General features: G+C 46.9%; 1 protein-coding gene across 1 annotated transcript in view; it reads right to left on the bottom strand.

Annotated features, from left to right (window-relative positions):
* Window positions 1-1,027: 1,027 nt before the first annotated feature.
* Window positions 1,028-16,067, bottom strand: part of LOC128454531 (zinc finger protein 521) — a gene marked incomplete in the record, with an annotated part of 105,504 nt that continues 90,464 nt past the window's right edge. Inside the window, 2 exon segments of the mRNA XM_053437950.1 lie at window positions 1,028-1,765; window positions 12,480-12,598. Coding sequence (XP_053293925.1) covers window positions 1,736-1,765; window positions 12,480-12,598 — 149 coding nt within the window.

The raw sequence follows: 16,067 nt of genomic DNA, 5'->3' as shown, positions 1-16,067 counted from the left end.
AGTGCTGGAGGCTCCCTAAATAGACCTAGCGCAAGGGTGTGTAGAATGGGACCGCACAGGGTGATGGGTAATGGAGTCATTAATAACACAGACCTCCCTTAAGATGCTCAGATGTTCGTTAGCGAGAGCCACGAGGGAGCGGGGAAAAATAGGATGCAATTTGAGACAATGAAAAAAAGGCAGTGTAAGCTTTTGATGATGATCGCTTTTATGCTGTCATAGGTCTTGTCTGTTAATTGTGCAAACACACACACACACGCGCACACGCACACACACACACACACTCACACTCACTGGCCCACACTTCTTAGATCGATAATAAAGGGACGTCTGAGCCATGTCCTCATACATTTTTTTAATATTTCCATCACATGTGCAACACAAAAAAAAAACGAGGTCTGCCAAATACAGAACTCCATATTTTATACAATACATTTTAATAACATCGGAGATAACGGTCCTCTAGCTGCAGGAGATGGTGATTTCCTGTAAACTGTGTACGAACATTTCTCAGTCAAAATGTCAAAACATTAAAGTTTCATACAAAAGTGCATCTCAGGTTCAATGAATGCAAAACATTTACATAACAGAATGGTTTAAAGTTTTGTGTGGTGCCACAACACCACAGTGGCTTCCAGCTGGAGCAGAGAGCGATGGGATACTGCAACAGAAAAAGGGGAGACGGGCACTCGGGCGCCCTCCAGGAGAGCCAGGGACCGGGTCCTGTGACCGCGGTGGATCCCCGAGCGGATTTACTCCCCCATTGTGAAAAACATGTAGAGATTAACAAAACAGAATAGGAAAAAACAAAATCCAGTAATCTCCAGGCTTCAAAGAGCAGTAAACATTAACAACAGAAATGTACAGGTTGAGTCAGTGGGCTGAAGATTTCCCCCCATGCTCTGAGAGCCACATGGGAGCTTCTGTTTCACGAGCCAACCAGAGGAACTAGCCTTTTCCCAATCTGTGTCACTGCGTTTGCATATATCAGCATCCTGTCCTGTTTCTCTCTCCTCTGTGTTGGCTGTTTTGTTTTTTTTCTTTTTCATCTGAACGCCAGCACAGGCAGCGCAGATTAGTCGCACCGCCGTTCTCAGCTGGTCCTCTGGTGTGGCCGCGTTGGGACAGACACACGGACAAGATCTCAGCCTCTGCTGGTGAATCAAGCCGACCCCGTGATGATTGAGCGTGTCAGGATGCAGAGTGACACGCTGCGCAGTAGGAGCTGATGAAAAGAGTTTCCTCCTGACAACATCCTACAGACCCCTGCTCTCTCAGCGGCTCCCCGTTTCTCCTTCACACAACTGGTTGAGTCACATCTGATCTGATTAACAATGTTATTGATCTTCTTTTTTTTTTATCCCCCCCCCATCTCTCATTTGGACAAACATTTCGAACTGTACATTGGCAAATACTGTATAAGATTGCAATATAGCTGTAGTTAAGCAACACATGAAGAATTCTATGTACAAACACGTTGGCTTTTTCTTTATTTTTGAAATAATGGTCGGTAAAGAACGGAGAGGGCTCTTTTATGTTCTTACCCCCTCTTTCTGTTATTTTTCTTTGCTTCTTTTTTTTCTTCTCTTGCTGTGGCGTGGTTCCTTGTGGTGAAACTGAATTGAAAGTTCAGTGCAAGACGGTCAGCGGGAAAAAACTACACTGACGGTAATTGGCGGTCAGACATTCTCCGCCTCACGTGATCCTTCTTCTCCGGCCGCTGATCTCTGCCATGTTAGCTGCTGTGCTGAGTCAACGTGTGGTTCTGCGAGGACACAAAGAGAAACGGGGGGGGAGACGTTATGATCACATACAACAGGAGCTTTCTTCACTTTTTCTTTTCTTTCCTTTCATAACACAGGCGGTATTCCCGCTCGGCGCCAGGGCCGCATCTTCTTCTGACTGAAAGGACTGACAGGCGGGGGTGTCTTTTGATTATCTTGACATTTGTACATCATCATTACTGGGCTTTCATTATCCACGTCCAATTAAATCACACAGGAGTCAAAACCTGCCCGTGGATCAATGGCGGCTCGCGTTGGGATTATGGCAAGCACAGGAGAAGACCGCCGATAGATAACATCCCATAAAGTCTGCCTGCTGATCAAAGCCTGTGTCCATGGAAACAAATCCATAACATGGCTCTGACACGCCTGATGGAATATCGTCCTTTGACTCTTAAACCTATTGAGCGTGCTGCCGCAGACGTATACGGAGCAAAATGGAAAAGTTGTTCGGGCGCAGGTGCCGGGCTGTTGACGATTTGATCCCCCCCCCCACACGTCTGCAAATATGTAAAGGTGCAAAAATTCACTCTGACAGGATAACAAGCTGACGGCACCGCTCTGTTTCGCTGCATCTCCCCCAAATTTATGCAGGCACACACACAGACCATTGAGAGTGTTTGTAGTGGGGCAGCTGTGCCAGGTTCTTTAAAGGGAGTGTGGACCAGGGGGTGTGTAACTGGTGTCCCTGGTGGGCTGAATCCAGGTCATCTTTTGAAGTGACTGCTAATCCCTTTAATGCAAACTACATGCCCCACTTGCTGCGCTCGGTTTAAAACACGGCCTTGGACTCTCTACACTGGCACGGACTAGACACACCTGTCACCGAGTCGTCAGCACGCATGCATGAGCACGTGCGCACACGCCTCGATGCACACGGTCACTTTGTCCTGGAAATAGGTGCCACAGTGAAGCCAGCGAGCACGTGGGAAAATAAAACCATCTGAACTGCTTTGCTAGTTTTCGAGATGGAACTGGGAGAGAGAGAGATATGATCTAAAATGATTACTCCAACCTGTGTGTGTGTGTGTGTGTGTGTGTGTGTGTGTGTATGTGTGTGGGGGGGGGGGGTTTACCAAAGCAGTCACCTTCAGTCCTGTCGGTGCGGGGTCCCTCGGGCGGTGCCGCGAGATAACTATTAGCCCCCTTTTGCATTGCTTCCTTCCCTCTTTACCCTTTTCAGCTGCTTCCATATAAAGCATTTAAACACCTTGACGGCTTTCCTTTCAGCCGGGGCGATTACTTCCCGACAGGTGGGGTAATAAGCTGTTTGACGGGGAGCAGGAGTGTGACCCCTGTAAGGGTTAGCGTGGCTCGCCTGGGCCCCGCTCTCCCTTTTTTTTTTTTTTTTTTTTAAAGAGGCGGCCCCAGACAGCTCCTCGCTCTCTCTCCTCTCTTGCTGAAATAAAGCTCCTTTAAGTGAGTCTGGGAGGAAACTCCCCACGGGGCGCACTCTCTCTCTCTCTCTCTCTCTCTCCCTTTCTCTCTCTCTTCACCTCACCTCCCTCCCCCCTCCTCGCACTCCACCAACCTCCCCCTACCCCCCGGTGAAGACATCCTTGGCGTTGCTGAGGAGGGACAGGAGCACGGCAACCTTATTAATGAATGCGGCCCATTACCCGTCAGCCTGGCTCCTCGGCGACTCCCAGAAGCCCCTGCAGTACGTGACTTCAAATGGCAGGATATTGACACGGGGAGAGCAAAGCGGCTAGGACTCAGTGTGTGTGTGTGTGTGTGTGTGTGCGTCTGTCTGTGTGTCTGTGTATCTGTGTGTATGAGGAAGAGAGAGAAACAGAGAGACACAGAGAAACAGAGTTGTACTCAACTGAGTGTGCATGCCTTTGTGTGAGTGTGCCAGTGCGTCGAGGTGTGTGTGTGTGTGTGTCTGTGTGTGTGTGTGTGTGTGTGTCTGGACCCCAAAGGAACGTAGCTCCTTGGATATAATGTAGGGCTCGTAACAGCTATTAGAGGGGAAAATAACCCCTCTGGGGAATGCCCCCCCTCCCCCCCTCCCTGCATGTCCCAGCTCTGTCTGACACACACTGCATTCTACCTTTTCCTTAAACATGCCAGGAGTTTTCTCACTGAGGGCTTTCTCAAGGACGGTGTTAAACGACTTCAGTGGCTGTGGCAGCCATGCAGACTAAAGGGAAATAGAGGAAAAGAAGAGGGGGAAAAACGTTGAAGGAAAAATGAAACAGATACCTTTATCTCCGTGGATAGTGAACTCCACAGAGCGGTTATAAACTGCTCTGTGTCTGGGAACAGAGGGTGAAGGAGGGGGTGCACATTCACTTTCCGATCTTTGTCCTTAATTCTTTAAGTACCTCTTCATAAGTGTAACACCGACAACCAAAACTGTCAATTTAGATGTGAAACACCTAATGCAAGAAAATGTCAGAAATGTCCAGCCTTCCATTAGAAGGATGTCACTAATGGTGTCACACCAGAATCACCGCAATTTAGGATTAGATGCCCTCCATTAAGCCTTTTAGCTCTCGTCCTCACTCCCTCCTTCAATGCCATCCAATTCCCCCTGAAACTCCACCATTCCCCTTATCATCCATTTCCTTCCCTTCTCTCCAACCCTTAATCTCCTCCTCAATCCTTTCAACCACCTGCTGGCCACACCGGCCTGCTGCAGGGCCCAGTTACCAGCAGCATTCAGGTAAACCACAGCAGTCAATTCTCCACTAAATTAAATTTTGCTCTGATCAATAATGCGCACCCGCTTCTCCCTTATGAAGACTGGCTGCATTGGCTCGGAGCGAGCCTCTTCCTCTCCTCTCCTCTCCTCTCACCGGCTCTGTGCCACCGTTAAACCACCACTTTCATCTGATTACATCACCCTACTGCAACGCCCTCAGGGGTAGGGGAAGAGGAGGGAGAACACCCAGCAGGGGTCTTGTGTACCCATGCAAACAGGTGCAATATGTCTTAGGAATTTAACGCTGCCGCAGACGGCAAGAGGGAAATATGGAGAACGATTGGGGAAGAGCAGAGAGCGGGAAAGTGCGAGCAGGCTGGGGAGTTGATTTATTAACTAATCATTCTTTATGTCGTTCCCTATTGCTCCGGTCTCCATCGATAGCACCCGGTCTCCAGTGAGGCAACAGAGGTGCACCTCTTACATCAGCTCCACGGAGCGAGATCCGCAGACACATCCCCTCTTTCATCTGATCCCGCTGCATTAGAGACAATCCTCCCATTGTCCAACATCACAGAGAGAGGATGTAAAGCTTAATGGCAACGCTAACAATGTTTGATTAGCATTATGTTAATACCTGCCGAGCACATGTTAAGTACATCGTGTCTGCGCCTCCACCTGGTGCTTTTCAGCATGTAACACTAAACCTAGCCTTTATCGAGCGGTTAGAGCGCTGAGTGGGCAATAACAGCTTTCTAGGCCGGGGCCTCTTCAAGGTTCCTCAGACAAACAGAGTGTGTTTTTACACGAGTTGTGAGCTGGTCAGTGAACTCACCAGAATGTGCCGCATTATGTAGACCTCAGGTACAAACGCTGAATCTTTAAATTACAACAATCTAGTGCTAATTATTATGTTAAGTATATTATTTAAAAATGTATATTAATACATTTAGTAAAACCGTGAATACTAAGAAGTAATGCTACTGAAACAAACAACAAATAATTCAACTCAAATGGTAATAGTTGTTTTACACAGTGTACAATAAAACTGCATTTACTCTGAAGTGTAATTAATGCATTATAAAAAAAACAGTAAAACACAAAAACTACACCTACAGAACTGATAATGATGAGTTCTAATGCATCATTTTGTAAATTTATACAAAACTTAAAATAGAGTAAATAAAGATAAAGTTTGGATATTCTCTGTAAATACTGCAATGATGAATTATTAAGTACTGCGAAAAGAAGAAATCTAAACTTAATGTTAGAAACCATATTCTGTAATGAAGGTCTGTAAGTGAGTCAAGTAAGTGTTACTTACAGTGAGGATTAGTCATTAATGAAACTATTTAATTAGAAGAGTTAAGCACACTCATTTTTAACCCCTGCAGCTAAAGTGTCTGATTTGGTTTATCTATAATCAAAATTTGAAAGAGGAGTCAGAAAATTGTAAACATCCCCCTCTAAGCTCTGATTAAAAGCCTCTATCAGTCAGACCCCGGCTCCTCTCCCCGACACCGAGCAGTATGAGTGTGGAGCGCTGCATCTGGAGCACGGGGAGCGCGCACAAAACCACCGAGACCTGCGCCTAGCCGGAGTCATCACTCAGGAATTTAATTAACGCATAAGACAACGTCACCTAATGATGCTAAAACAAAGAACCTGTGGTCTGTCTCCGAGGCGCCGAGCTGCCGGATGACTCCGAGCGAAGGGAGCGACATTTATGTTCCTGTGATGATTGAAAGACGGAGTGATGGACTTCTTCTCCGGGTTCTTTTTTTTTGCGAAAACTGCTCAAAGTGTTTTCCTATCGCTCGACACACTGTGGAGCAGAGACGAGGCACGCCGCATCCTGCCTTGATCTTTAATGGTGTGTTGAGCTCGGCCCGGTATTGACTCGGTCCCTCCCTTTGTGCACTCCCTACCGCTGACCGGTCCACTGAGGGAGTAATCCTCCCCTGCTCTGACCTCGGGCCAGGCTTACCGCTGCCTAGTTTAGCCAATGAAGAAACACAATCAAATAAATAAATAACACGGCGGTTGGCGTTCTCCACAGTCATCACTTATCAGGCCGTGGGGACGGTTGACCCCAAACACCGTGGTGCCACAGCCGGGCCCCGTCTCCTTGGTAACAGACCGTCTTGTTTGAAGTGAGGTGCCCGGGGAGCCGTGGTCATATACAGTAACACAACCGGGCTATACGGTGACAACAGCGATAGATTTCGTTGTGTCTTCCTGGTGTGTGTGTGTGTGTCGTTTTGTGTCCACGCTGAACGCTTGTAAAAAGCCTTCATAAATCCATAACGCTTGAAACACTTTGATTAGATGTCTAACTACCCCGACCGAGTGCTGGTGAGGTGCAACCCGGAGATGACGGACCACCCTTTTTGTGGGCTGGTGCTTTGTAGCTCCAAATGATACTCATTACCTTGTCTAAGTAGACAAGTGAATGGTACTAGAAACACACTATGCAGTGATCCTGCTGTTTGACTGAGGTAGCAAAACAACTGCACAACTGCTGTGTTATTATGGGGCCTCATTAAGTGAGGAGAGAGTGGGAGACGGGGCGAGGGAGCGAAGGGAAAGCAATAGAGAGCGGACCAGCGAGAGGGAGAGGAGAGAAAGGAGAGGCAAAAAAAAACAACACAAGAGAGCGATACAAACTGTATTCTGAGGTGATAGCAACACACAGATGCCTTTCCAGCCGAAATGAAGACTATGACTAAAGAACCCAATTAAGGGCTTTCTTTGGGGAGCCATCTTGGGAGGGGGATGGGTCTTCCTGGGACACGAGCCCTGGGCTACATCCTCTAATTAGACAGAGCGAGGGGGGAGGATCTCTGCCTGTCACTGGGAGGGAGATGGGGTCCATGGGGTTCCACATGTCAGTCCCAGAAACAAAACACAATTACTCTCACATTTAACCACTTCAGTCGAGCACAGACTTTGACTAGGGACGCTACAGAGCATCCTACCTCCCCCCCGCCACCACCACCACCACCGCCACGCTCCCACCTCCCTCTCGCGTGCTGCTGGATGTGGATCTTTTTTGAGGACTATATTTCCTCTGTGCTTCTGTGAGGAAGCGAGAGCCGATCTGCACTCTCATGTTTTCCCACTGAAACGGAGGAGCGCCATCGTAAAACCAGCTTATAATAGACCGACAATCGGTGTCGTTCATCCTTTCCTCCAAATCCAAAGAGTTAAATTACTTATGCTGTTTGTGAATATCATATTCAAGAGGGAATCATTGTTCTAATGCTTGTTTACTTTGGCCTCTGCTGCTTTTTCTGTTAACAACAACAACAACAGCATAAGAGACACTTCACAAATCAAATCACTGCAGACGGTAAATCAAACCTGTGTTGTGAATTTCCTCAGAAGCGTCTTAAATGTTTGTTTTTGTTTGTTTTATCAAAGTTGCTGAAAAAGTCAACTAAGAAAAAGTAAAGGAGACATGTTTGAGGGAGAGATCCGGTGATGGATTCTAGCACAGTACAACCAAGCGTCTCCTCTTTGTTTGGATTTAACTTTCCCCAGTGGTGCAACAGAGGAAAAGAGAAGAAGAAAAAAAAGGGAACAGCTCAAAGGCTTCTGGGAGTTTTTGTCATGTCTCCCTCCAGACAATATGTTTGCATGCACATATCAGACCCCGGGAGAGACAGAGACAAAGACAAATACATAGAGAACACACACAGAAGTACACGCACACACACACACACACACACACACACACACACACAGTGAGAAAAAGGGTATCCTCCCAGGATCATTAGGTCTGTCATGCTGTCTAATTCTGATCCACCTACAAAACTAGAACACTACTATTGTGAAACATCACTAGTCATCTAAGAGTGTTTATGTCCCCGTTAACAGTGCGGTGCAGTGTGTGTACAGTGTTGTACATAATTATAAATAAGCTAAAATATTAATGATAGCGCCTCTGAAAACAGCTCCTCTCTCTCTCTCTCTATTTCTTCTTCTTCTTTTTCTTCTTCTCTAATTCACTGTTCTTTTATTTTGTAGTGCAACTTTTATGAAATGGTGACAGAAATGCGAGCACCTGGGGTGATGAAGAAAAAAACAAGTTGTCATATAAAAGGAAATAAATATATATGCGACTTTCAAACGCGTGAGGAGCTGTCACACTTGGCAGATCAAGATATTCAGAGGAAACGGGGCGTTTGAGAGCCACTGAGGGACAAACACGCCGCGCTTTGCTTTTTCCCACCACGTGTTTGGGGCGCAGGGCAGTTGGGGCGGTTTTCGGGGGCATGTTTTAAAATTCACAAAAATGAAAAGAAAAAAGGAAAACTTCCTGGGAATTGAGTGTCTGTGCTTCACACTGAATAGTGACATTGTTTATTTGGGGTAAATAAATGCCTGGAATATAGTTTTAAGTGCCATCGTTCTTAGAATAAACAGAGCAAATCTGTTTATTAGCCTATAATAACATCTAGAAGACACTATGCTGATTTCTTTAACCCATTTCCCGCACTTGTTTCCTATGTTGCTCTCTCTCTCCCGCCGCCTCCTCTCTCCCAGACTGTCCATCTCTCCCCTTCCCTCCGTCTCAGGCAGACGTTATGACACACATAGCTGTTTACTCTGACCCGGTGACCATGAAGCCTATAAATATGCTTAATTAAAACAGTGGAATTGGTCACAGCTTGGCAATAATGGCTATCACACGGGGAGAGGAGAATCTCATTTGTGTGGGGAAGTAGAACATGATGCAGATGTGCTCTTGTCACTTTCAGCACTCATTAAGGCCGCGCCGCTCTGGATCGTCTTTGAAGGAATCCTTTTAAAAGACACTCCAATTAAGGTACGTGTCCTGCGGGCGTCTGAGAGGAGGGAGAAGTCGTACAGTGTACCCCGGTCCCTCCACTCCTCCGTCGATCGCGGCACGACTTAGCACATGACTTACATTCTCGTGTCACTTCCGACGAATGATAATGAAATTGGAGGATGGAGGGGAATAAGAGACAAGCCCAGCTTAAAAGGGACGAGGGAATCTCGCGCAGGGAAAAAAGAAAACGTCATCTTCGCCGTTGTGTAACCTCAATCTCATTGTCTCGTCGACAGAGGAATGGCGGCATCGGTGGGAGAGACGTCTCCGATCGCAGCTCTCCGGCGCACCGCGTCGCCCGAGGAGGCAAACTTGTGCGTTTCCTCACAAATGAACTGCACTCAGAGAAATGTCAGATTTAAGCTGTGGCTAATACTCCGCGTTCATCAGTTAATGAATCTGGTTAATTAATCCAGCCTAGAAGCATTGTCAGTGGCTCAGTTCCCTCCGCAGTGTGAAAAGCTACTGTATCTGAAGCCAACGCAGAGGGAGAAGGAAGTTTATTATCAAGTTTCACATTGCAACGTGGCCCCTGCTGGAACCCTGGGACCTTTTTTTTTCTCACAGGGGGACGGCTGCCTTTAGAACCAGAGGACGGTGGATTTGATATTTGGTGAGAGCGAGTAGTGAAGCTTTGCCTCGTCGTTGCTCAAGGGGTGGCCAGCAGTTGAGGGTCAGAGAGAGCGCCGCACAGCCAGCCCACTTGCCCTCCCCATCAGCACCTCATGAAATATCTAGACTTTGCTCCATATTTTAATGGGGTGAGGGAGAAGGGTATGCAGGGTGGAGGCTGTGCGAGTATGTGTGTGATGGTGGAGGAGAGACCTCTGGAGGGTTTTGAGGGGAACGGTGGTCTATGCATCTCAGTGCTTATTTTTTTTTGTCTACAGAAGAAAGAGGAAAGAGAGAAATGGAGGGAGCGAGAGAGAGAGAGATTATTCTCCTTTGGAATCTGGATTCTGGGGCACACAGGCCCAGGAGTCAGTCAATCTGGCCGGTCTGAGGGGGGCGGCTGGGCGGGGGGTCCTGGGAGGGCTGATTAGACGGATGCTCTCCCATCATCCATCTCGACAGGCTGGCGAAAATTGGCTAGCCCCTCGCAGGGTAGAGTTCACGGGGGGAGGCGGTGGGGGAGAGAGTGGAGCGGTGCACTGGATACCTGTCACAGCCTTTGGTCTGTTTCAGGATCTCAGCAGCAAATTAATAAAATATCGTTCCTGCTTCCCTTTACCTGCCGTGGCAGCTCTCCCTCTCGCCGCTCCTTCTCCCAGCTTGCACTGGCCCTTTGACCCCTCCGACTACTGTGAGAGATGAGGAGCCCAGGCAGCCGGCGAGCGGACCAGAGTGTCAGGGAGAAACAGGGAGAAACTCCAAACTCAAGACCCGGCAAAGAGAGGGAGGCTGCGCTCCTCCCGCTGCTGGAAGACAGCTCCACTTCAGACAGACTGACAAACGACTGCCCCGTGTCAGTGAGACATTTTGAAGTGTGATGCATGGGAAATGGCAACTGCGCAAAAAAAACAACAACTAAAAACAAGACTCCAACCAACACTGTTTGTTGAAGGCTTTAACTATAGACAGTGAAAAAGGCAAATCTAACACTGCAAACTTCAGAAGTTGCTTCCTAAAATAAAGATGGAAAAAAAAAACTAAAATAGCTTTGAGATGGTCACAATTTAAATACGCTCTGACACTTTGGTTATTTCTGTATGCATGTGACAGGGAACAGTATATGTGCTTGTGTCTATAAGTGCTATAAGAGGGAGTGAGCATGCACTCACATGGGACTACCTCTGCAGCATGGCACAGGTTGAGCATAATGATTGTCTTATCCCCCAAGCTCATTCCCGCTCTCCTTTCATAACCCCCTGTTTCACAACAAAGTGCCATAGGTCTTTCATGTTCTGCTCTTGTCTCCTCACACAGAGTGTAAAACAATATAATCATGCATGAAACAACACCTCCGGGAGGCGGAGATCACTTCATTCCAAAAAATGTCACAAAAAAAAAGGAGAAGGAAAAGTCAGAAAACATCCCCAGGTTATTTGAGATTGTTTACAGGTGCCTGCAACAACCCTGGTTATATAGAGAGTCTGCTCGTGCCAATGAGGGATGGAAATGTGATAAATAGGAGGCCTTGGCATGAATGAAAAGGCTCCATGTTCTCTGCAGGAGAGCGACGCTTGTTAAATAACCTTCTGTGTGGAGGAGTTGCATGTTGCCGGATCAGGGTGTGTTTTATTCATAGTTGTGGTGTTCAGATGACCAGTGGATAATGATCACGTTCACCTTCCTCCTGGCATGCACACGCCTCTGTGTTTACAAGCTGAATCTCAATATGAAAATCGTTGCCGATCAATAGGCAGCCGAGCCCTGGATACTTCCTCTGGCTACCTGCTAATACGCAGCGCTGCTAATCCAACTTTCAGGGCGGTGCACTTAGAGGATGTGGTCAGGAGCTGCTGGTTTTTCATCCTGCGCTTAAGGCAAATTAGGAATAGTTTCTGTGATTGGATTGAGCAGGATGCGTATATACAGCTCATGTTTTAATGATTTAGCTTCAGAAGGTAATAGGAAGGTAATAGAAAAAGATCTGGATATGAGAAGTGTGCCATGTGTACGGTGGAGAATCCCCCAAACAAAACAGAGCTGCTTGAAAACACCACCACAGTGAAATAATATAATAAGGTCTGTTTAATTTTTTTTTCCTGCTTCTCCAAGGACCAGAGGAAAAGATTGCTAGAAAATGGATTATCTCTCTAACATTGCGAGTTCATAAGTCCAACTGCTAACTTTGTTGAAGGGCAGATACGGTCTCCCAGAGGAAGCAGCTCATATTTAGCCATGAGGCCTCCTCTGTGATTAGGAGGGGAGATGCAGGCGTATTGACTCGGCTGTGTTTTTGCCTCTGCACTGTCTGTAATTACCTCTTCAAAAATGAGCATTCCGCTAATCCTCTAATTCCAGATATTTTAGTGCTCTGCTGGTCTAATAAGCAAATCAAATCATATCTGCACATCACAAATGAGTTTTGGAAACGGACTGAAATAATTCCTTCTGAATCCCTCACCCCGGCCCGGGATGGAGGGGATAGCTGGAGCCCGGTGTTTAGTGTTTGTTAAGCTGTCATGTGTGATTAGTAGTCAGGGTTTGTGCCCGTGGCCCCTTTTGCTCCGCCAAGCCCGAGGCTCACCTGTAACTCCGTCTGGAAGAAGAACTTCTGCGGGCAGTGCGAGCAGTCGTAGATCTTATCCTCCTGGCCGTGGGCAGAGAAGATGTGCTGCTGGAGCTTATTGGCCTGGACAAACACTGCTCACGCACAGGGGGAAGGGAGACACCGGGACAGAAAAGACATTTTATAAGTGTTAGTACCAATTTTTATAGGCCTTTCAGAATCTTGTACACATTCTGTTTCTAAAAAAAATGGCACAGTGAGATTAGAGAAGAGCCTTGTTGCCTCCATTAAAGTCAAGATCAAAGCCACATCTGCCTGAATAAAAACTGAAGACTGTGTCAGATGGCAAGTAAAACTACTTAATTACAAACAAATAAACACACAATCCAGCGTGAAAAAAAAAACATTGTTATGAGATGTATAATTGAAACAAAGGAGAACGATTTAGGTGTTAACCGTAAAACTAGAGTGGTCATATTCATGGTACTAGACCGAGCGAGTGGCAGCAAACTGTTTTGGGAATAATGATGCTCTTTATTTAGCACTACTGTGGGGACAACAAGCCAGAAAATAAACAACAACCACAAAAAAATTGGCATGGCTTCAAGTGGAAAACATGGCCTCCATTAGTCTACATCGCTAATTATATTGACAATATAAATATTCATGGTGTTGCGCTATTTATTCATGCAGACTCAGGCTACATTCACCATCATATAAACAAACAACTCGCTGGCACTTAAAACATATACCATACATTTCAGCCACAGTCCACGCTGTAAAGCTAAGGGGGGTGTGATTGTGTGCGTCTTGGGTGCATGTGTCTTGCATGTGTGGTTGTCTGCGCTGTGTGCGTGTGTGTGTGTGTGTGTGTGTGTGTGTGTGTTTGTGTGTGTGTGTGCCTGCACTCTCCAAGGAGCACTTCAAACATGCCGTTTGTTATCCCAGACCCTTGTGCTTTAAGGACGGCTGTCTAATCTCAAAGGTCTGGATGCTCTGGAAAAGTTAGCATGCGGGGGCTTCATTTGAATTTCTTACGGCTCAAAATAACTTTTCTTCTAATGCATGCACCGTGGGGCCACGAGCAGAAGGAGGGGAAAAAAAGCATCGCCTCAAAAGGTGAGGTGTCTGTCGGAGATGGCTTTGGGGGGTCGCAGCAGCCCCATGGCGGCGGGGGGGGGGGGGGGCTCTGCAACATTAAGGTGTCCCAATTTGAGCTCACCTGGGAGAGTGGTTATTAATTATTGAGCCGCGTACACTCGAGACGCACTCGGCTTCATTGAATGTCACACTCCTGACCTGGGAAATGAAAAGTTTAGATCCAAAGCGGCAGACACACGAGGTGACGCCTTCCGACTGCTAATGCCGGGGTGACAGCTGTCTCTGCAACATGGCAGCGTGTTAACCAGAAATGAACAAACCTCCTCTAATGAACAAACAACAACTCCATGGTCCATTTCTGAAACTAACGACCACAGCGATATGAAGACAAACATAATTTGCGGATCGACGGCTGGTTCCGCAGCCTGTTACAAAAACCTTTCCGCTCAAGGTTAAGGACTCGGCCAGAACGCGTGTTTGTAATGCTCCGGAAAAAAAGAGAGATGACAATTGTGTTAGTGGGGTAACAAATGATGAACAATAGCTTGTTTCTATTGCTGTGTTTTATATGCATATGCCGCACAGAAGCAGGTCACAGCAGCTGCAGGAAGCCTTCATTATGTCTTTGGCTAGAGGAGGAAAAAGTCAATACAGCAAAAATAAAAATGGATTAGAGACTTGGGGGGGCCTTCAAATACTGTACGATGGGGCTAAACACAACTGAGACGTCAAGTGAGCCGATTCTCCCTGTTTACATGTGTATCTGGTCCAGATCCAGGAAGAGACACATGATGTGTTGTGTGTTGTTTAAAGTGGTAAATGGTTTGTGTTAATACAGCACTTTTACAGTGTTGATGACTAGTCGAGGCACTTTAAGGTGAAAGGTTAAGCAATTCACCCGTTCACACACACAGTCATGCAGCGTGTCTTTCAATGTGCAGCACTTTCTCCAGCTCTGCTGTCAGGAGCAGCATGGAGTTAGTATCTTGCCCAAGGACACTTCGGCACACACTGGGGAGACTGGGATCAAACCACTGTATTCAGAGCCATAAGCCAAATTATAGCTCGGTATTCAAAGCCACGAGTGTCCGAGCGTAAAATAAGATCAGGGCACTTACGAGATTATTAGCCAATTTGTAAATCAGAGCTCAGCAACTTAATTTTTGTGTGTGAAAATTTGGGTTCAGCTCCGAAATGTTTAAAGGCTTGCATCATAAGATAAATGCATTAGTTAAGCATTTGTCAAATTAACCAGTTACCGTTAAATCATTTGCGAGAGGTTACAATTCAAACGCTTTGTCTGCATCTCTGTTCTTCAAATTAGCATGCAGCTTGTAATGAAGGGATAAGCGGATACGGGGCAACTGAGGGACACTGTATTGGCATTTGGCAGCAATGAGTCATATTAGAAAATGCTGTTGCGCTGCCCATTTAGACGAGGAACAGAAGCTCTCCTTCCTCACGGGTTGAACTGAGGACATACAGAGACAGGGAAGAAATAATCCAAAACCACATCCAAACAGGATCAGTGGCTGGCCATTGTGTCTCTCCCTGCTGAGAATAGAGAGAATAGGCGAGAGAGAAAGAGAGGGAGAGAGAGGGAGAGAGACAGAGAGAGAGAGAGAGAAAACTTTGTGGAGTTTGTTGGCCGTGGAGCCAGAGCGGAGCTGAGCAGAGCGCTGAGCCGGGTTGGGCGTCAGGGGTGTCAGGGCTGAGGGGGCTGAGGGGCCAAGGTCTCCTCGCTGTGGGGGATATTAAGCCCTCTGATTAGATCTCAGGGGCCGCCCATGGCAGACGTCTCCTTTACTACAGGCCCCAGCTCATCTTTATTTTGGCAGGGTGGTGCTCTCTGCAGGCTGCACTGCACCAATACTAAGCTGTTTGTGCAGGGAGGAAGAGGAGAAAAAAAAAAAAGTTGATCCTTTTTTTTTTTCTCCCCCTTTCGCCTTTTCATTTATTTATTCGTCTAGCCTACATGTGTTGGCTGCTGCTTAATCTAGGAGTTCACAATGCAGGGGCTGATCCTGGCGTTCGGAGGCAACACAAACACGTCGGCTGTGGGAGATGATTTCGCTGCTATAAGCTGATGACTGCTAATATTGAGTCAGAGCCTGTGTCAAAGTTTTGGGATGTAAGCTGTTGTGATTTCGAACGTGTGGGCAGCAGCTAAACAGTAAACTAATTAAGCGACTGCGTTTGTCAGACTCTGGCGGATTTTAAAGCAAGTGCATCCTGTAGCTTTTTCGAGTTTGTACTTCGTGCCGTGACATAAGTAAAGTGCACACACACACACACAGACGCACACAAACATGTACGACTTTAAATCAGGCGCACTTTCTTCTGTTTTGTTTGTCTTAAGCACATATTCCCAATCACAGTTTCCACACCAGCCCTCACTACGGCTCCTAAGGGTGCAGGCAGACACTTCTAGCTGCAGGCTCCCCCACTTCTGAAACCTGTCAAATCTGTCCTGAGAGAGTCAGCCTCCCTCTCATCATCCTGGGG

This window comes from Pleuronectes platessa, chromosome 13, assembly GCF_947347685.1.
Source record: "Pleuronectes platessa chromosome 13, fPlePla1.1, whole genome shotgun sequence".
NCBI classification, from domain to species: domain Eukaryota; kingdom Metazoa; phylum Chordata; class Actinopteri; order Pleuronectiformes; family Pleuronectidae; genus Pleuronectes; species Pleuronectes platessa.
The sequence above is the reverse complement of the archived record's forward strand: the minus strand, read 5'-3'. Positions and strand labels throughout refer to the sequence as shown.